At 39.5% G+C, this 21,682-nt stretch overlaps 2 protein-coding genes across 5 annotated transcripts in view; one reads left to right on the forward strand and one right to left on the reverse strand.

Moving 5' to 3' along the window:
* The window catches only part of CMSS1 (cms1 ribosomal small subunit homolog), a 250,502-nt gene that overhangs the window by 116,852 nt on the left and 111,968 nt on the right, over positions 1-21,682 (reverse strand). The window contains exon 1 of one of the 3 annotated variants that reach the window (XM_061453892.1): positions 4,321-4,465. The exons of the other annotated variants lie outside the window; for them this stretch is intronic. Coding sequence (XP_061309876.1) covers positions 4,321-4,360 — 40 coding nt within the window. The 5' untranslated portion in view covers positions 4,361-4,465. Of the gene's footprint in view, positions 1-4,320; positions 4,466-21,682 lie in introns of those variants that run through there. 3 annotated transcript variants of the gene reach the window in all.
* Positions 1-21,682, forward strand: part of FILIP1L (filamin A interacting protein 1 like) — a 207,602-nt gene that overhangs the window by 76,471 nt on the left and 109,449 nt on the right. The window lies entirely within an intron of this gene.

The following is a 21,682-nucleotide window of genomic DNA, read 5'->3' on the forward strand; positions in this document are numbered from 1 at the left end:
TGCTGAGCGTTTGACCCATGTGCCCCGCCACGAAAACCAGGGGAAATTTGTTCTGATTTTCCTTGTTCCATCAACATTTAAATGCAACCTTATGTAAGAGAGTATAACTACTAAAAAATGACCAACTTTTCTTTAAAAATCTCATAAGAAACATTTTTAGTTACCCACTTCTGTCATTTTTAATAACGCCATTTTATTATGTTGTTGTTCTTAAAGAACAATGTTCACAGAAGTATAAATAAAGTTACAAAATACTTTCCTTGAAGATCACTAAGCAGATCAGATGGCCTCTGATCAATGCAATAGCCATTAACTGCAAGCATGTCATAATGCTAACCTAAATGACAGGCCTACCCATGGCATGGAGGCAGTTACAGAGCCATGGGAAGAAAACGCCAAGCACAGTGACTTCTTCCACGTTTTATAAGGGACTTCCTTATCTCCCTTCAAATCCCTAAGGAAAGGATTGTCTGGTAGTTTTCATAACAACTAATTCCTGTATAAAATGGGTAAAAAAAAAAAAAAAAACATACTAATTGGACTCACCACATTTCTGGAGTCTTCTGGGTAGACAGATTAACTTACCCTGCTGTAAAAGAAACTTCTCAAATGCAAGTACATATCCCAACAAAACATTAGCAGATGGTGATTATAAAATGTGTGTGAGAGGCTTGGGTGTGCTTAGTCATACTGTTCACCAGAAAAGACAGATTACTATGGGTATGAAAAGACAGATTACTATGGATGTGAAATGTAATGGAAAAGCATTCTATATGTACACTGTAAATAAAAGACAGACTAGGGACAGCATGGGCCCTCTCCAGAAGCTATCAGGAGAACTGGCTACCCTGGATTTGGAGAAGACTGAGGTTCTAAATGACTTCTTTGCCTCAGTCTTCACTGGCAAAGGCTCTGAGCACACAACCCAAGTCTTGGAAGGCAGATGCAGGGACTGTGAGAATGAAGACCTTAGAGCCACTGTAGGAGAGGAACTGGTTTGAGACCATCTTAAGAACCTGAATGTGCGCAAGTGCAGGGGACCTGATGAAATCCATCCGCAGGTCCTGTAGGAGCTGGAGAATGAAGTTGCTAAGCCGCTGGCCATCATATTTGAGAAATCATGGCAGTCAGGTGAAGTTCCCGATGACTGGAAAAGGGATAATACAAATCCCCATTTTCAAGAAGGGGAAAACAGATGACCCAGGGAATTACAGACCAGTCAGTCTCACCTCTGTGCCTGGCAAAACCTTGAGGCAGATTCTTCTGGTAGGCATGCTAAGGCACATGAAAATCAACAAGGTGCTTGGTGACAGCCAGCATGGCTTCACTAAGGGGAAATCCTGCCTGACCAATTTGGTGGCCTTCTATGATGGGGCTACAGAACTGATGGATAGGGGTAGAGAGTTGATGTCATTTACCTGGACTTGTGCAAAGTGTTCGACACTGTCCCACACGACATCCTTGTCTCTAAATTGGAGAGACATCAATTTGATGGATGGACCACTCAGTGGATAAAGAACTGGCTGGATGGCCACATGCAAAGAGTTGTGGTCAATGGCTCAATGTCTGGATGGAGACCAGTAACGAGTGGTGTCCCTCGGGGATCAGTGTTGGGACCGGTCTTGTTCAACATCTTCATCACTGACATGGACAGTGGGATTGAGTGCACCTCAGCAAGTCTGCCAAAGACACCAAGCTGTGTGGTTTGGTTGATACCCTGGAGGGAAGGAATGCCATCCAGAGGGACCTTGACACGCTTGTGAGGTGGGCTGATGCCAACCTTATGAAGTTTAACCATGACAAGTGCAAGGTCCTACACCTGGGTCGGAGCAATCTCAGGCACAGCTGCAGGTTGGGCAAAGAAGAGATTCAGAGCAGCCCTGTGGAGAAGGATTTGGGGGCGTTGGTCAATAAGAAACTTAACATGAGGCATTTTCAGTGTGTGCTCGCAGCCCAGAAAGCCATCCGTATCCTGGGATGCATCAAAAGGAGCATGACCAGCAGGTCAAAGAAGATGATCCTGCCCCTCTACTCTGCTCTTGTGAGACCTCACCTGGAGTACTGTGTGCAGTTCTGGTGTCCTCAACATAAAAAGGACGTGGAACTGTTGGAACAAGTCCAGAGGAGGGCCACGAGGATGATCAGGGGACTGGAGCACCTCCCATATGAAGACAGGCTGAGAAAGTTGTGTCTGTTCAGCCTGGAGAACAGAAAGCTGCATGGAGACCTCATAGCAGCCTTCCAGTATCTGAAGGGGGCCTATAAGGATGCTGGGGAGGGACTCTTCATTAGGGACTATAGTGACAGTACAAGGGCTAATGGGTTCAAACTTTAACAGGGGAAGTTTAGATTGGATATAAGGAAGAAGTTCTTTACTGTGAGGACGGTGAGGCACTGGAATGGGTTGCCCAGGGAAGCTGTGAATACTCCATCCCTGGCGGTGTTCGAGGCCAGGTTGAACAGAGCCTTGGGTGATATGGTTTAGTGTGAGGTGTCCCTGCCCATGACAGGGGGATTGGAACTTGATGATCTTAAGGTCCTTTCCAACCCTAACTATTCTATGATTCTACATGTTGCTACAATGATCCATAATGTTGAAAAGTCAAAATAGGTAACTGAAAATAGATTACAGAATAGAATTTGAGCATAACTGCTGAATACAGCAAGATGGGGGGGGAAGCTTTGTTCCTGTAATCTTTTTGCGTCTAACAGTTATGACTAAAGATGAGATATAGACCTAGACGGACACTGCTCCAACCCAATACACCTCAGCTCCTCAGTGCTCAGGAGAGGTGGAATTTAAAGGAATGACAGAGTTTCTTAGACAATTTAATCATGCTACTAATTCTGCGATCTTTTTATTACTTAATTATTTAATAGCAGTTCTATTATTAATGGATGTGGTTTATGCACATCTTATCCACTACAGATACAGATTTATAAACCGCTGTAAATTACAGTGCTGTAATTGGACAGTGTTGACTTGAAACTTGAGTAGTTCAGGAATTTTCACAGGCATGATGCCTGAAGACAAATTTTAATTTCATCTCTAAAGCAGATTCCCTCTGCATCTTTAGACTACTCATCTCCATTTTCTCCTCTCTAAACGCGCCTCCAAGGACAGTGCTAGAGGTTTAATTAATGAATGTGAATCATCTCAGCATTGCCTCCTGATTTTCAGATATAACCAATAATAAGCCAAAATTTTACTAAGGCAAAACTATAGTTCCACTTGAGGAAAAGCACAATTTCCACTATGCCAGTCAGAAGTGGGCCTGCAAAATACAAAATCAAAGCTGTGCTACTTTCAATCTCTGCCAACAAGTGCAGTAGTGTGTCTTCAAGTGTGCAGCCACTTATGGTGTTAAGTTTTCATACAGCCTGCAGCCTGACCTATGGCGTCGTGGCTTCTCTGCTAACCATGCTCAAGTTGGCAAGATACACATACAGCAAGATATAGCAGTCAGATGACTGTGATTACCTGCCCTTGCAACTCCCACATGTGGGGCAGGCACCATCACTGGTCATGAGCATGTATACTCTGCTAGGAGTCACCTCTCCTCAGAGGATATGTCTTCCCGTTCCCACCCACTGCCACAGGGCATGTCAACATTCCTCAAGCTACCTGAACTGTTTGCATAATCAGTCCCTAATTGTTTCCACCCAACAGAGGATACCAGAGATGACCGCCTTCAGCTTTTTTGGTTAAGCCTGCTCATTTCAATTGAAACAGGACACAGAACAATTGCAGCTGAGAAAGGGGAAATGAAGGGATAAGAAGAATATCACAAGAGATGCATGGGAAATTCTTGTATGTGACCACCACACCATTAATCAATGCCAAAGGACTTGTTCAAATTACATGGCTGCCAGATGTGTTCCTGCCGTTGCCTTCATGTCATTCACATGACTTCACATTCATGAGACGAACTGCGCACCAGATTTGAACACCTCTATCTCCCTGTTCAAGTACTTTTCTACACTGTAATCCCAGATGTTTTTTTGGCATTAGTATCAAGAAAATAAATTCAGGCACGTGTTATTGAAGAGACTGGGGTATTTTATGTGACACTGAACAGCTTTACATTCGTAGAGGAAGAGGAAAAGAAAGCTACTGGAAGTACCGTAACTGGAAAGTGGCATTATTTTCCATCCGGTGACCTCCTGGCAATTCCAGAAGTATCACAGCAGGCACGTTCCTGTCCCACCTCCCTGTTTAGTTTCTCATGATCATCATCATCACCCTCTTATCTTGTCTGGCCATTAGGATCACTACATCATACACTGCAGACTAAAGACCATCACTGAGTAGTTTCAAACCTGTAACTTCAGAGATGTGAGACAGCTTGTGGGTGAACATCCAATCTTAATGACAAAACAAAGTGATGGAGAAACTGTCATGCCTCTCAGAGGCAAGCTGTTCCTCTAAGCTCCAAGTTTCAGCAAGTAAATGTCAGGAAAAGAACTGCCAAAAAAAAATAAAAGTAATAATAAAAAAAATTAAACGTGAATCAGTCATTTATTACACAAAAAAGAATCAAACTGCTGTTAGTCACATGTTCCTCGAGGTCTGCCTGTTTCTGTTTCCCTACCAAGTATATTGTCAGATCCATTAAAGAAAACGAGGACAAAACCAATGCCTGTGCATGCATATGCCCAGAAACACAAATACAGTTGATGGTAGTCACTCCTCTCAAATCTAACAGCAAGATTCATTTCAACTATCTGTTAATTGCCATCCAGGAAAAGGGATTATATTCAGATTTTATGACTGACAAAAGAAGACATATATGTGTTGTTAATGCAAGACAAAACAGGAGCATCTCATCACAGAATTATCTGAAATCTACCACTTATTTTCATTTGATCAAAACAAGACAGGTGGTCTGCTCATCACCAAAAGCTGGCTGTTCTCAAGAGATGTCAACCACTGTGAAGAGATGCTCAGATGGTTACAATCAACCAAAGATGGAAACTGACTGAATGTTAAACTTTATTACATTTCTATTGGTATTATGTTATGATCAAGACATCACAGGCCCCCAGCTACTGACTGCAAATGGGAGACTTGAATACTCAAAGGATTAAGGCTTTCATCTCACTCTAAATTGCGAAATTTGTTTTCAGTTGGCAATCCTGCCAGATGAAAACAAGCAAATTCATATTTTTAGATATACTGAGTTCAGTACTTTTTCTAAACTGAACTCAGACATCAAATCTTTCTACTATACATACCATTTGTTAGCAAACTCACCCATACTTTCCATCCCTTTACGTTCACTGGCACTGAAGCACAGAGAGAGAATGAACTCCTTTCCCCCCCTCAAGGAGCATTCTCTCCAACCTTCATTAGCCAAACTGAAGCTAGTTACAGAATGACTAAAAGCAGTTAGAAATCTAAAACCAGTATGTTAGTCAACAACTGATTATATTAAAAATGTGATACTCATTTGAGAATACCTTTATAAAAAACCCTAAGAAATCCCATGGCTTTTTGTGAGTCTTTTAAGCTGTAATCAATTTATAGCATAGAAACTGAGTCAGCTGCTATGTAGTTAAGGCTTCCCATGAGAAGTATAGCTTTGCAGTGACTCAACGGGAATTGTTCTCAACCTACATGAGCCTGAAACACTGCAGTCATTAACCAAGTGCAGCTCACTGAGTCTTCCCTTTAAAAATCTGCAAGAAGAAATTTTCACCTTCTCCTCCCACCCAGAAATTCTCCTTATTGCTGTGTTAGAAAATGGAGTCCGCCTTTCTCTGCCACAGCTACTGCCTCCCAAACACAATTTCCACCTTTTAACAATTAAGGGTAATGAAGCACCTCCACTATAAGTGTGACACCTTTATTCTTGTTCCCCTCCCAGTTTGCTGTCAGGATCTGTCCTAGCCTAAAGTAGTCTTGATGCCTCCACAGAAAGACCCCCCCTGCCCTGAAATGCCTGGTCTCTTCTTAACACACTAGAAGAGGCTGGCAGGAGAGACTATACTCTGACCTAACTTTCAGTCCTTCCTTCCTTCACACCCTGCTGTGAATGGTCTCTTTGCCCACAAGTCCAGATCAGAGATGCTGGCAGGAAGAGTTGCTGCTCCTCGCTTCTGCAGAAGTGAGACCTCCTCTGTACAGAAACCCTCCTGTGAAAAGCCTTCCCTTTGCATTTGGAATGGACCTGTGTTTAAAGGCAAATTTTCCTATTCAAATGGGAAATGAGCAGAAAATGCAACACGTATGTAACACATAAAAAAAAAAACAAAATCATGTGCCTGTAAATTCCTGTTCCTAGTAAATAATTATTACCTGTAGCAACAGGCAGTGCAGATGCTTCCCCCCTCTCCCTGCCCTTCTTCCTTTTCTTCAGTTACAGCATCAAAAGGAAACTAAGACCTTTTAGAGACATAAATGATGCATTCCTGCTCTAGAATGGCATCAGCATCTGGACACCTTGCAAAAAAGTTCAATACCCACCAATTCTCCCCACCACCCCTGATAGCAAGCATGAATATTCTTGCCTTTCTTCTTATTTACCAACAACACTTAAAGGCAAGAGCGTTCAGAAGTTCATTTCAGTGGGTTTTGAACTGGTTACATTACAGCCAATTGCTTTGATCTGGGGGAGGGAGGAGGAGGGAAGCAGAGAACATCTGAAGTTCACAAAGCCAAAAGCCAAGATGCACAAAACTGAAACATTCCAAAGTTAAAAATAATTATCTTTCAACTGCAAGAGCAGAGCTGTAATTTTGAGCAGTACAGCATGATATCATGGTTTATATGGGGCCAGCTCAATAAATCAGGCTGTGCCTAATTAGAGATCCTACTGCAAATCTACATTCTTTAGACAAACAATTAAAACAGGACAGTCCATAACACAAGCCAGATATGTTTACTAAAATACGTTCTTTTCAAGCTTTTATGCTCACTACTGCTTACAAAGCTTTCACATTTAGTAAATTATAGACCCCTAAGCTTTTATTTTAGGCTGACTTCACTTTCAAGGAATTCTTCAATTAACTTTACATTGCTTTAGGATCTTCATCCAATGAGAAAATAATCTGTCGTTTCTTCCAGTGCCAATGGCTGCCCTCCACGTTTGACTTGCAGGCTTACTGTCTCTTTAGAGCCAGGGTCTGTTTGTCTAAAACCAGCCTATTTGTCACAGCATTTTGACAAGTCCTCTGGAAAAGGAGGACAAACTTTTGTGGTGGGCAAACTGATAGGAACAATGAAGGCTGTTCTCACAATCTCAATAGATGAGTGCCAAATTGAAGGAACACTCGGCAATAAGCCCAGAGCTGAAAGCCCTGACTACCTGAGATACCCTTCTTTCCTACCTACCCCAATTTTTGATTTTGCAATTTCTACTTTTCTCATTTTTCTTTTCCAAAAGATGTGCTTTTCCTCAAATCTCAGTTATGACATGCTCAAACATTTACAGCCTAAAAAACCCAGTGCTATCAAACATTACTATCTGTAGATGGTCCCGATGCCTCTGGAACTATTGAAAATGCCGTGGAGACTTTGACTATCAGTTACCTGGTAGTTAATGTTAAATCAAGAGCTGAAGAGTTTAATTAAAAGCATGAGCTGAACAGAATGGACAGGATTCATTCCTAAACTGCATATTTTTTCCTCCTAAACCTTCAGAGATTTGTATGTTTTTTTTAATCTCAGATTAAATAGAGGGGGAGAGTGGGCAGCTTTTACTCCTTTTCCCTTTTGACATTTGACTTGGTAAATGGACCAAAATATGAAGGATGAGAAAAACTGTAAAGAACATGACTGAGGAGCAAAATGTTTGACACTGTTAACAGAAAAGGACCACACAAAAAAAGAAAGGTATTTCTGTTAGCGCAGTATTATGTTGTTCAAATTATTTTCTTCTGTGGAAAACTAACCAAGCACAAACATGGAGAAAATATCACCCACCTCTTAATAAACAGTTTTTAGATAAAATAATGCAGCAAGCTTTAAAGGAATCAAAACACATTAAATATTATATGTTCATAAAGACATGGCAAATGCACCTCCCTCAACCACAGCCACCATGATCAGCATAACCTTAAACAGAAATGCACCCTTCAGACCTCTATTTGAATTCTTCCTTACGATAAAAATGCATCAAAATTATTGCTTAATATTTTTTAATTTTTTTTTTTTTTTTTAAGACTTTGTGGACAGAAATATTATGACTGACCTCACTTAAGTGCAAGCGTTTGGAGTCATAGCCATTCCAATCCCCTTACATTCTCAGTGTGCAGCAACAGATTTCTCAGGAAAAAAAAACATTAGTATTCCGACATAGTTTGGACAGCAACAGTAAAAATTAAGAAAGCAGACTTCACAAAGAAGTATCTATTTTTGCAATGCGGGCTTTCAAAGCACAATACATACAGAATAAAATATTTCAGTTCTCTTGTGTAAACTTGTAGATTGTTTGCTATTGATCTTTTGAGTCATATTTTGGCACTAAACTGGTAGAAAATATAAGTACTACAAACCAAGTGATATAATCTACATGTATATTTAACTCATTTTGCTTTTTTCTTTCCAAGAGGAAAACTCAGGAAAGATACAAAAATCAAAGATAGGTGAAAAAAAGACCAAAACCAGAATATAGTAAAATTTATATTTTTAAATAAATAATTTGCACTCCAATTTTTTTTTTCTCATATTATGAGTTTTGTGATAATGAAAACCTTCAGAAGAGATAAATTCTTTGCTCTTTAAAGTTACAGGACAGAACTCAGATTAAAGCACTGTTTCTACCTGTACTCAAGATATAGGACTATAAAGCACTTTCTTAAATAAATGACATAGTGACTCTATAAAACCAAGGCAAAAAACGATCTTTAGGAATCTACATTTTTTTTTCAGAGTGCATTATTCTTTCCTCCCTGCCCCAAAACTGCTGTGTATTCACGAAAATAAAGAAGAAAACTGCATTATAGCGAACCAATCCATATGGCCCAGGCTGTAATGCTGTGTGTGCAGTGCATGTACACACTACATGCTGATGACACATTCCCCGTCTACTACTGTTGTGGCACAGAGCAGTTGCCAGAGTGTCCAGGTTTCTGGTCCTTTGTGGAGCACACAATACTGCATGGCAGTTTGGATAGAAGCTAGGAAAAAAACATACGGAGGAGGGTAGCTGACAGAGGGCAACTAATGCAATGCTTCTCACTGGCAAGTAAAGCTTTGCTCAACCTCAAAATCTCAGTCGGGACATGTCTTTAACCAGATAACGAAATTGCCAGGCAAGGACAACAGTGCATGAGAGAAAGAATGCATGAGTGAGACCATGCGCATGAGGTGGAACATATGTGCTTCCTCCTTTCCTTCTCCCAGGTTTCTCCCACCAGCTGAGAGCCACTACCCAAGGGCTCAAACCTCTTCATGTCTGGTTACCTAAAAATAAGAACATGGTGTAGGCCAGTATTTAGAGAACAACTGGAGGAATCTTACACCCATTAAACCCTAGGTCAGTGTTTTCTTACCTCTCTGAAGCAGGGACTCACAGATGACAGCTTTTTCGTTTCTTTTCCTCACTCCTCACCTACCCTCCCCTCCTGTCACACTGCTTTCCACCTCTTCCTCTCTGCCACCTGGGAATCAGCTGTGGGGGAGCTGTCAAGGTGACAAACACCATGCACCAACTTCTGTGAAACTATGAGCTTTGTCTCTTGGAATAAAGCATCTCAAACTCCAGAGTTCATTTAAGAACACGACTAACTGCCTTTCAGATGGAATAGCAAGGAAAAAGCATATTTAAGACTTCAGAAAATTAAAAATCACACAAATTGCGCTGACTTCATTTGAGGCTGAAACCCACATAAAATCTGTTTAATAATAAGCGAGAGAATGTTTGCCTTATATTACACAAAGGATCAGACTAGATGGCTACAGAGGGTCCTTCTGACTAAGTTGTGACGATACAGATGCCAGGGAATTTTAAAGATCAGGATTATTTCCAGTATGAATTACACTATTTGTTGGTTTAGTTTTGGTCTTCTAAAACCTGACAAAACCCAAAGGAATATTGTGCACACAGCAGCCCAGAGCCTGCCTTTAGATACTGTCCAAATGACATACTTCTTTGATCAAGTAGATAGCAATAACTGTTTCCATTAATTCTCTGTTAAGAATCACAGGATTCAAACTGTTGATTTCCAGGATTACCTCATACCCAGGCCTCTCACTGATTAACTAAAACTGTATATATATAAGAAAATGAACAAGAAAGCAGAACTGCAAAACTATGAACCAAGAGTGTCCCTGATAAAAGAAACGGACTGCTGTTCTCAGCTCCTTTCCATAGGTTGATTGTGAATTGTAACCAGACAAGATCGCCTTTTTCAAGCTTCCAGCAACTGGCAAACATGCATTCTCTACAGGAAGTTGTATTTATAGTTGCATTACTCTTCACAATATACCAATTCTCTCATAATCAGAAGTTGTCTCTAGGCCTGCTAAATGAAAGATCTTTTTCCTTGGGATTGCAGCCTTTAACAGGAAGCTTCCAAATCTACAGTGAGTAAGGGCTGTGGAGGGAAAAATATAGGACAGTACAGCTCCCACGCCATTATTAGATAGTAAAGACATATCAGATTTTGTGTTTTTGGTTTTTTTAAAGGAAACCAAACAACTCTGGAATCATGGCATTGCAATTTGCGTTAAATAATCTGTTAAATCATCATTTAACTTGCAATATGTGTTTAACTTGAATATCTTTTGCTACCCAGCTTTAAATTCTTCTTGGGTATGGATATCAGTATATACTTGGACAGGGCCTTTAAACATGCAGATATTCCACAGGAAATCTGCTGCAGTGCACTCTGCTTCATTGAAGGAAAATCTATTTCAAACTTCTGCAAGCAACTGACAGTTAATAACTTGCTTGTTAACTTGTTCACCTTACATATAGAAAATTATTAAGAAAGAAACCCCAAACACCTACTGGAAATCTTCAAATTGTCTTCCAACAACAATATCAGAGTATTTAAAAGGGCACAGCACTAGCCTGAGCTGAGGTTTTTCCCCCTCCTCCCCTAAACATAGAGACAAAGAACACCATTTATTAAGTAAAAAGAAATTAATACTTTACCAAAGGAAAAACTCTTCAAAAGCAAAAAAGCACTTCAAAAGTTGTTCTTACCTAAAACTGAAAGAAGAGAGAGATGGAAAAGTGCGTAAGACTAAGAATCATCCCTTGGAGCACTGCACCTTCAAAACACAATTCCCAAACAGTATTTTACAGGTATCGTGACAGCTGTGGAACAAATCTAAAGAAAACAAGATACACCACAACAGGAAATTGCAATTTCTTTGAAAAAATAATTAACCTTCAGAAGGAAACCACTACTAGTATAAACAAACAAGTAATAAAGGAAACTGTTTTACCACAGGGAAACCTGTCCTAAAGCAGTGGCACAAGGGAATATAAAAAGTGTTTGCCAGAAGTGATGGGTCTCTGAAGAAAATGGGAACAATTCTGTAACAAGGATCATGCACACACAAACTTCAAATAAGTCATCTTCAAGTTTTCAAAGAGGAGGCTGGAGCACAGAAATCCAGTAACTTTAAACAGAGGGCTCAAATTTACATTGAATGTAATCACATACTGCTGGCACTTATACATGACCAGGAGGAGTTTGAAGGATATCTACCAGGCTAAATTGCTTTTATAATCATAGCTTTCGATGACCAATCCTTGTAATTTATAATAACTACAGTTATATAAGCATCTTGGTGATTATTCCATTATATTAAGTGGGAATCTGAAATGCAAAAAGATGAAAAATCTCAAAGTTAAACCTTATTCATCAGAAGATGACAATTTAATATTTTTTCCCCAAAAGACACACAAACTGAAAACAGGTCTAATTTTTAGAACTTAAAATCATTACTTTTTACATGAAAACCTCATTCTCTAATCTATGAATTTTTGCTCCCTTTTACTGCTTACAATTCCTAAAATAGTTGCCAGTGAGCAGTAGTCCTTTTGTATTTACTGATATTCCAGTGGGAGAAAAGAAGTTCACAGGGGTGTAAGAAAGCTGTAACTAAAATAAATACTAAAAATAGAAACATTTTTTATTTCAGATGTTAGGTCAACTATCTGCAAATAACAGCATTTCAGACTGTCCTTATTTGTTCTTGTTTGTTACACTGGTGCCCTTTGTGGTTTCTAGTATTTTGGCAACTGGAACATACACAATAAAGCTAGCAACACAACAAAAGTTTAGCAAAGGCAACAATAATTTGATTTAAAAAAGAACACAGAACATAGAACAGAGCAGGCAGTTCTACTAATAGTGGAACCAGCTTGATCTGGCTTCCTATGACTGTCTCTTACGGGGATTTGAAAAACCTTCAGTAGGTCAACAACCTCATATTAAAATTTCCCTCTTCTACCTGTACTTTTAGTCATTCAATTTATTTTTTCTTTTTTTTTGAAGCAGCATTTAACTAAGGAAAAGAACTTTCCTGCTCTCTGAACCAGTTTCTTAACACTACAGCAGCATTAAGTTTTGTGACTTCTTGTTTTCTGATCCTCTTGTAGAGGATCAGTACAAGAGAAAAGCCTTTATACAATGCTAAAATAGATCCATGGTTAGCAAATTCCAATCCTTACCTATAAGGAGATTTTAGTAAAGTCAGAAATGCTAACTATCGCTATGGAGATCTGAAACACAAATACATCACCTGTGCCTCACCATCCTCACAAGTGAGGTTTTTTTTCCTATCTCTCCTAAAGGGATTTGGGAAATGGAAATTTTCAAAGATAGACAAATGGCAGAAAATAACATGTATGAATTAAGAATGTCACAGTGTTGCACTCAGGAAATTTAAGAGATTATCTCTGGAAACACCCTCTCAAATGGAAAAATGGTGGCAGCAGCAATCGTTGGAGATGAGGGAAAGTCAGGCCTATCTAAAACCAAGACATCCTTCCAGTTCCTGGGAGGAAGAGCAAGAATGAACTGCCGATGGTTTAATCGTGCACTTTTCTCATGCTGTTAAAACAAAGAGCATAGAGCATCCAGAAACCCTCTGCATTACCTTGTAGCTATCCCTGCAGTGTGAGCTCACCAAGGGCTCCCATGTATAGCTAAGCTGCAAGCCAGAAACCTCAACAGTCAACAACAATCAAGCAAAGGGCTGTTTCAAGATACAGGCAGACCACTAACCAACCAAGAACAAAGGCTCTGCTTCTGCAAAAGTCCTGACAAAGGCAGAGTCTCACAAGAACTGCAAGAAATCCCAAGGCAGAGACAGTGTCTGAGCCCTTCTCAAAAGCCAGAGGGAGCCAAAAGAAAAGCTCCTGGTGCAGAGCTCTGCTCTGCTGTTTCACTGCATTGCAAACATGAACCTTCTTTTTTTGACACGTGATGCCCTCATGGCACAACCATTGAGCATCATGCACATCCCCAAGATCATAATTTTCTTCAATTCCATTTGTTCCGTTCCTTTTTTTTTAATCCCTGAGATTCCCCATATTCTTCTGGTATCTTCCAATAAGAGTTTGTTAAAGTTATTCATGGATATGAAGAACATGCAAAATCTGAAAGCAGATTTGAGAAAACATTTCTGTGCGCTCTCCCTGGAAGATAAAGTGCCAACACCTGATCTAAAACTTTCTGTAGTCTTCCTATGGTACCGGTGTGGCCAATACACCCAGGTGTATTTATACCAGAAAAGGCTACAGGAAGAAAGGCATACACAGCAAATATAAAATACTAAATCTTCACAGAGGTTTTTCTGAATATGTAGGACTCTGCTGTTGGCCTTTTGTATCCCCCTGGGCATGGTGATCTTCAGCCAAATAGAAGATAAAAACTACTGAAATACGAAGATGACCACACAAAGCATTGGAGAAAGCTATCTTGCTGCACACGGAAACAAAAAGTGGCCTGCAGTGTTATCAGACAAGCTGCCTGAAGCTTTACAACACACCACAAATGCCAACCAGAAAAAAAACACATCCAAAAGTCACATTAATCCTTAGGTAAATTTAGATTTAAGTAGCCCAGTAATAATAAAACTAAGAATGACAGTTCTGGCCATTTAAACCACTTAGCTATTTTGGCTTGGTACACTTGTTATTGATACAGAGGGTTGACCATTGTACAAGGGGGTTGTACAGGGGGGTTGTACAAGGGGGTTAGAGGAATTTGTTTAAACAAAAGGACTATCTGTTGTAAATGCCTGCTAAGCAGAACAGAGACCTCCGGTCCTGTTAATAAGCAGACGCCTGAATCTAGTGATAAAGGGGAGAAGCAGAGGATTTACGGCTGGGACACTGATCAAACTCTACTGATAAAGGGGAGAAGTAGAGGATTTATGGCTGGGACACTGACCAAACTCTAAGGCCGCACGTAAAGACTAAAAAAGGTGAAAAGTGCAAGAAGAGGAAGACTCATTTACTTCATCTTGAAGACCCCTACCCAGAGGAGGAAGACTCATTTACTTCATCTTGAGACCCCTGCCCATGACCAGAGGGGGCACTGCGCAGGCGCAGAGGACCTTCTGGCTCATTATAATACGAAGCGGGCATAGGACATGAATATGTATAGGCGTATTGTGAAACCTTATGAATATATATAACTTTAGAGAATAAATGTAGAGGGAAACAACACTGAGGCACGCATGACTTTGAGGAATTATCCCCGTGCGTCTCAGCGCTGAATAAAAAGCATACCTACTTTACAACTTTAACGAGTTGTGGAGTCAATCCGCGCATCATTATCAGGCCACCTGAGCCAGGACACTACTGCTAACATCTGCTTCCTGCCTCTCAGGCCCTTCCTCCATCAGAGCTTTCCCTGGACTCGGAATTTGACTGAGCCAAGGAGACGGATGGTGCTCGCCCTCTCTCTGCAGACTTTTTGCTGCTTTGAGCAGCAAGAGGGAACTAGAACTTGACATGAACTGGAGGATGGGTGATGTCCTGCCTCATAAATCTGCAGAACTGAAGGTACAGATTTTACAGAAGTTGTTTAAAGACAGTTTCTTGTTACAATTCTACTTCACTCAGTAACTTTAAATTTTGAGAAAGAAACTTTCAAGCTTTGTTCAATTAATTTTCTAGTTGAAAGCACAGAAAAAGTGCGGTCTAGGAAAAAAAAAAAAAAAAAAAATCAGTTCTACAGCCAAGGTGCTGGCTATTTAGCTGGGAGAAAACAAAAGCCAGAAATACTATTTCAGTGCTCAAGCTGAAAGACAGGTTCTAGTTGTACAGCTTACATAAAGGCAAGTGACAAACAATACACTTGATTTTTGGTTAAACACTGACTTGCTGAATAAAATCTATGTTACTCTTTTAAAACAGTTCCTTTAAAAGCAGCAAAACAAAATAACAGACAGTATTAATCTGGACATGAACTTCTGCTATCCTTATTGAGACATGTTATAATTATAACTGACTCCATTAGCATACTGAAAATGTGCTGCATGTTGCATTAGAGAACTTTACATATATCTATTAATTTATTATATGCTGACTTATCTGGTGCACCTTTTGAGACTAGCAAACTAATAACAGAATTACTTGCTTTTTCTTTAAGATATATTTGCAAAACGTAATCAAAAAGTGCATATAAAATTTTATCTCAGGCATCAGTATGGCCTTTATTAGAATTGGTCAAGATGTATGCCTTACAGAAATAAGTTGGGACTTTTTTCCTGCCTAATTAGTCATTGACCATTCTTTTCTCTTAAGGGAATGTTTCTTCCAAGAAATGTCACTTAGATAAGAATCAAGGTTGTTTACATTCTACACAAATGTTATGCTCTCAAGCTTTCATTTCTGAAAACGTCAAAAAGTAAGGGGGATGATGCTGTGCTTGTAAAAACATTCTTTATTAACAGAACGAGTCTCATGGCATTTCAGGTTTCCCACAAGATGTTTTTCTGTCTATCATTTTAGAACTTTTTCCCAAACATCATACTCCTGATATAGGCTTTGGCAGGTTGCAAGATATGAGCTGGCTAGAAAATGATAGCTTGTTTTCAGTATAACCTTTGACTGTTAAACATTAAGTACTTTTTGCACAAGGTAATTCAGACCAAGGTGCACACACACAGAAAAGATGACAGTTTAAGTTGTGGAAAGCTGAAGTCCTGAAGGATGTCAATGACAATTTTATGAAGAAAACAAATCTTGAAACATAAATCAGCTTTTCTTGCAAATTCTATATTGTCTTCATTCTAGTCTCCTAAGAGAGATTTAATAGCATTTAACAGCACACTTTCTTGAAAGTTTAGTGGAACATCAATACAGACATTCTACAAAGAACCTCTAGTTAAAGGACACACACAGACAAATAGCTGAACAAATACTGATCTTCAGGTACATAAAAGGTCAAATTAGCCAGCCCACAATAACAAAATGACCAAGACTTCAAAGCATATCAGAGAACACGTTCACATGTTTTCTTGATCAATAAGATCAATTTCCCATCTATTCCATTAAAGAATCAAGAGGTGGACAAAATCTGACCAGTTGTATTTGCAGCCCAAGGAAGTTTCAAAAGCTGGATACAGAATCACAAACTTGCCAGTTCTATTTTGTAAGCTTATATCTGTGCAAATACCCAAGAAGAAACAGGAGGCTTTGCTGACAGACAGCAACTGAATCATGGTCCTGTTGCAAATCTTACTAATGTCATAACACTAACATTGCTAAACCCATGAATGTGAAAAAGACTTTAGTTGATAAAAATCGGAATTCACGTAAGGACAGGGAAGTTTCTAAAGCTGCCTAGACCACAGATATCTAATGGCACTTTTCATTTAGCAATATAGTCAGGTATCTGTTAAAGGCATATTTAATGTTTCATAAAGTTTAAAACAAAAGTGCTTCTAATCAGATCTGGCAGGAAAGGGAGAAATGCATACACAGAATGAGGTAAGTGCAATCTTGCCCAGCTGAAGAACAGGGAATGGCAGGGCTTCAGGCCATGACTCACACAGACACTAAACAGTAGAGAGCTACAGATAATTCTCAGGTAAACCTTGCATGAGCCACTACATCATCCTTCTCTATCCTTCCTGCATTAATCATGTCATTAGTAACCTGACGCAGCCCAAGAAGAATGTCGGATTTACAGGAAGCAGAGCAATGCTAGCAGAACAAACACTTTGGCAGGTCAAAAAAGGAAAGACCAACCTAAATTTCATTTTAGATTGAACCACACCCTAGAAGAACAAGAAAACTGGGAAAAAGAAAAAAACAAAACCAAAAAAAGGTATCTTCCCACTATGAGAAGTTTATTTAAAGTTCCTGATGAACCAGTTACTGAGAGCACAAATGTAAAGGATACACAAGAGCACACAATAAAGAACCAGCTCAAACATGTACCTAAGTAAAGACAAAAAAAAACAAACCCAAGCTTTCTTTTGAAGTTTTCATCATAGTTACGTAATTTCCACATTAGTCTAGATGTTTTTAAACAACTTCTATAGCATATAGTCATGAATCAATTGTACAGTGAATACAAAGTGTACTGTTAGGAAAGACTCTGTCCTAGCCAGGTGTCTCGGTTACTCCACTAACGTAAGAACGACAAGGGGAAATACTCAGCCAAAATAAAAATGAAAAATTTCAGAATTGCCTTTAAAAATTATTACTCTGGATTGATAGCACTCTGTAATAAATGTCACCATAATTTAAAATACTGTATATGGCTAATTCACCTTAAACATCTCCAAGAAGTAATGGTCATTTGACAGGATGGCAGATCACTTCTATTCACTCTGAAACAAGTAAAAACCCCTGCAGATTACTCTAAAAGCAGAATGAAATTATCCTTAAGTGTCTTGATGCAAAGAAAGGTCTCAACCAAAACATGCAAGGGATACAGGGAGCAGCAGTAGCTGCATTAAAAGAAAGTCCACCGAGCCACTTCACAATAGCAATTCTCAGAAGAGCATCCACAGCAAACATGTGCTGAAGCCTCTCTAAGCATATGAAGTCTCTCTAAGCGTATGGAAAGCATATGGTACTGCTTATGGGTTTTTTTCAGGTTCTCATTACTTCATCTAAGTCTTCCTAAGTAGGGTTCCTATTATGTTTCCTTCCCATAGAACACTCCCTTTTCCCTCACTCTCCTCCCATTTTATCTTAGCATCAATCCTGTGAACTGACAAATTGATTTCTTAGCTTCATGACTTTAACCCACAGGGTTGCAAGCCTACCTTCCATCATAAAGCAAAGCTCTAGAAACTGAAAAGCAAAGTCAGAAAAAAATATTTTCTCTCTTCCTTTTCTCTTTCATCTTTGACCCACTACAATGGCTGTTCATGAGCTACTGACACCTAAATGTGTCACCCAAGTTAAAAATTTGTTTTAATTAATTGTAATTGCTTTGTTCTTACTGATTATTCACAGCATTCTTTTCTCAACATTAAAAGTAACATATTACCAATTTTACAGCTAAAAGTTAAGACAATATATCAAAATATTAGCGTAATGCAAAATAAAAAAGAAAATATTCATCTTCTCACATTGATTTGGAAAGTTTCTTGGTTGTGCCATGACAGTAGCCCTAAGTCCCTTATAAGAATTTAAACCAAGGTGGTTTGAAGGTTTTCTCAACTTATGTCCCTTTCCTGTTTACTTTTCTAAAGCCAAGATTGACTTGAGAGAAACAAAAAAAAAATGTTTTGCCCATGGCTGTTCAATGTCACATGCAGAAAACCACTAGTAATCCCAAATTTGAAATAGGCAGTAATCTGCTATACAACTATTACCTTTCTCATCAGTTTTCTGAAGGTCAGCTAAAGACTATGTGGGCAATAGTGGAAAATCTCTCAGAAGAGTCCCTATGTATATAAACAGCATTTGCCAGATTGTTGGTTGGCAGTAAGTTGGCAAGATTGATCTGTTTGTGCTTCATTCAGGAAAGGTGTTAAGGACAGTTTCACAACTTTGGTTTACTTTGGGAGGAATGGGGGTGTCTGGTATGCTCTTTTTTAAGACCTTCTGAAACCAAAGGAAAGATTTAGAGAGAATGCCACTAACTTAATACATATTCTGCAGTGTATACGAGCACCCTGGGGAAAATCTTCACTCTGATAGATTCCATCTTCTCCTGCCTCGAGGAGTATAAACCGGGTTCACAGTTTACATTTAACCTAATGGTGGCTTTCAGAACAAACACATTTCAGACATATCTAGCAAATACTCCTCACACAGCATTCCAAGTTTCTCCTGAAAAAAAGGCCTTCCTTCCTGAGAAAGACTTCAATGATATCTTCTAAACCTGCCAGTAGCTTGCATTACATAGCACACCTAAGAATTTTAAACTGACCTTTGTCCCCTCCAAGAAAGCCATCAGTCTGTTCCAAACGACCCCCACACACTCAGCAGAAAGCCAAAGCTCCCCGAAACTTTCAAATATGTAATCTATCTGTCCCAAGGGATGAGACTGTGTCTGCCTCTTCACGCACACAAAAGGGTGAAAGAGCTTTCTACAGTCTTAAATATCTCACAGCACACATCTGGTCCTTAGAAGCCTTTTCTTACTCCTTGCTCTGTGCCACTGCTTCCTTCCATGTCCATGTCTAAAAAGGGTCTCAGAAATTTGCTGACAACTTGGAAGTAACATGCACATGCACTTTGCCAGCATAAGCTACAGAAAGGTGAGGAGGAGAAATACACACAACCCACTTACGCTGCACACCTATTATAGCGAGGCTACTAGGATGGAAGCACGCAGTATGAATACCTTCCCCAGGAATCTGCACTTCCCCTAAGGGACCATGCAGCAGTTTGCACGGGTGTTATACGCCCCATGCAAACACCGTTTTCTGGTGGTGGGAACTGAATTTGCTATCTCCTGCCAACTTAAATCTATCAGGAAAAGCAAAAACAGAGAAACAAAACAGACAACAGCTATAGAGGTTCCAGAGGAATGTAATGACTATAACAAAAGGCAATAGCAGTAATGTGACAAGGGTTTATTAATGGGTCAAAAACCAGGCTGAAATGACTAAGATACAGAATCAAACCCTAGCTGGATCGCCTGCCTCCTTCAGAGATTGCAGGCCTTTGCGCAATTTGTATTCAGCTTCCCCAGGGACCATTAAAAAGAAGTCTCTATCTGGTCTTTCACCTCTCAATCAGAAGGGTGTTCTACCAAAGCAGAGCAGCATTACTACCATAGAATCGTAGAATGGTTGCTCAGGTTGCAAACACAGACCAGACTGGTCACAGCCTCATGCAGTCTTGCCCTGAACACTGATAGGGATGGAGCATTCACCACTGCCTTGGGCAACCTGTTCCAGTGTATCACCACCCTCACAGTAAAGAATTTCTTTCTTATATCTAACTTAAATCTCTCCTGGTTAAGTTTCAACCCATTATCCCTTGTCCCATCCCTTTTAGCAGAGCAGAAACAGCAGAAGGATCAAGCTGTACCCTCTTAATGAAGGTCAGCAAGTTGGAGTAGAGCACAAACACCATCTACCAACTAGTGCAAACTACCACTGATGCAGTGCAAATGGTTTCCTTAAAGTGACTGTAAACCTATGGTAAGAAAACAGTAGTCAACAGAAGTCTGTACAACTACTACTAAAAGAGCACATAAACAGACTATAAGTATGGAGAGGTGGAGAGAGGCGACAACACTGGAGTGACTTAGGTATTTTATCCCATTCTTTCAAGCGAAGGCGTGTCTACTCACATCTTAAATACCGCCTTGTTTCTTCAGAATACTACCAACCTTTGCCACTATTAGGAAGTACGACTTTCATGCATTGATAACACTTCAATATTTCAGCATATGTAGGTATCATTCCAAGTACACAAGAGATAGCAGTGTGTTGCGGTTCTGATCATATCTACATTCACATGTAGCTACTCATAAAATTGACACCTTCCACCCATGCATGCCAGGCCTTTTCTCAATTATCCAACTTAAATAGCTCAGTAACACAAAACATTAATTCGACAAAAATCTCAATTTCTTAGTTACAATGATTTAAAACAAACAAACAAACAAAAAACAAACAAAACTCAAACAGTAAGTCCTACTCTTTCCACTAACAAACCCACGGGTTTTCAAACAGAACTTTCTAAGCAGTAAGACATTGTCTTCCTTGATATTCCATGTGTATCATGGAACGGCCTTTGAAGGGGACAGTCAAAACAGTAAGATTTCACTTTGTTTCAGATTTATCAAACCAGGTGCCAAATTCTTCTCCGTATTTGATGGGGAGGTAAATGTGTATGAGAGTGCTTCAGCTGGGTACCTAAAGAAGTGAAAAGACCAGAACGCACTGAGATCAAGAAGGGACAATCAGAACTGGCAAGAATTATGAACTGAACAGAAACCTACCACATTTCGGACAGGAGTGGGACATGGAACAGACCTCGCTAGAGTTGCCAGAAAAGTAACAGTAAGCCAAAAATTAAACTTGCTGCAAACCGTTACGCAAAGAGTGACTCAAAATAGTAAAGAGCTGTTTGGTTCTCAAATAAATACTATGACAATGTGTCAAGACACATTATGTTATCTTAGTATGACTTAAATATTTCTGAAAGCTATGTAAAAAAATGTTTCCTTTCTTCCTGTTTGGAAGCCTTAATTTTATCAAGAAAACTCAAAGATGCTGCCATCATTTCCTTGGGGATTTAGTATACTGGACAAGTCACTGGTCTTAACAAGTGTACCAATTCAC

Source organism: Pezoporus flaviventris, unplaced genomic scaffold (genome assembly GCF_033815535.1).
Source record: "Pezoporus flaviventris isolate CSIRO_AGI_PZ_B2104156 unplaced genomic scaffold, CSIRO_AGI_Pfla_v1 ptg000015l, whole genome shotgun sequence".
In the NCBI taxonomy this organism is placed as follows: Eukaryota; Metazoa; Chordata; class Aves; order Psittaciformes; family Psittacidae; genus Pezoporus; species Pezoporus flaviventris.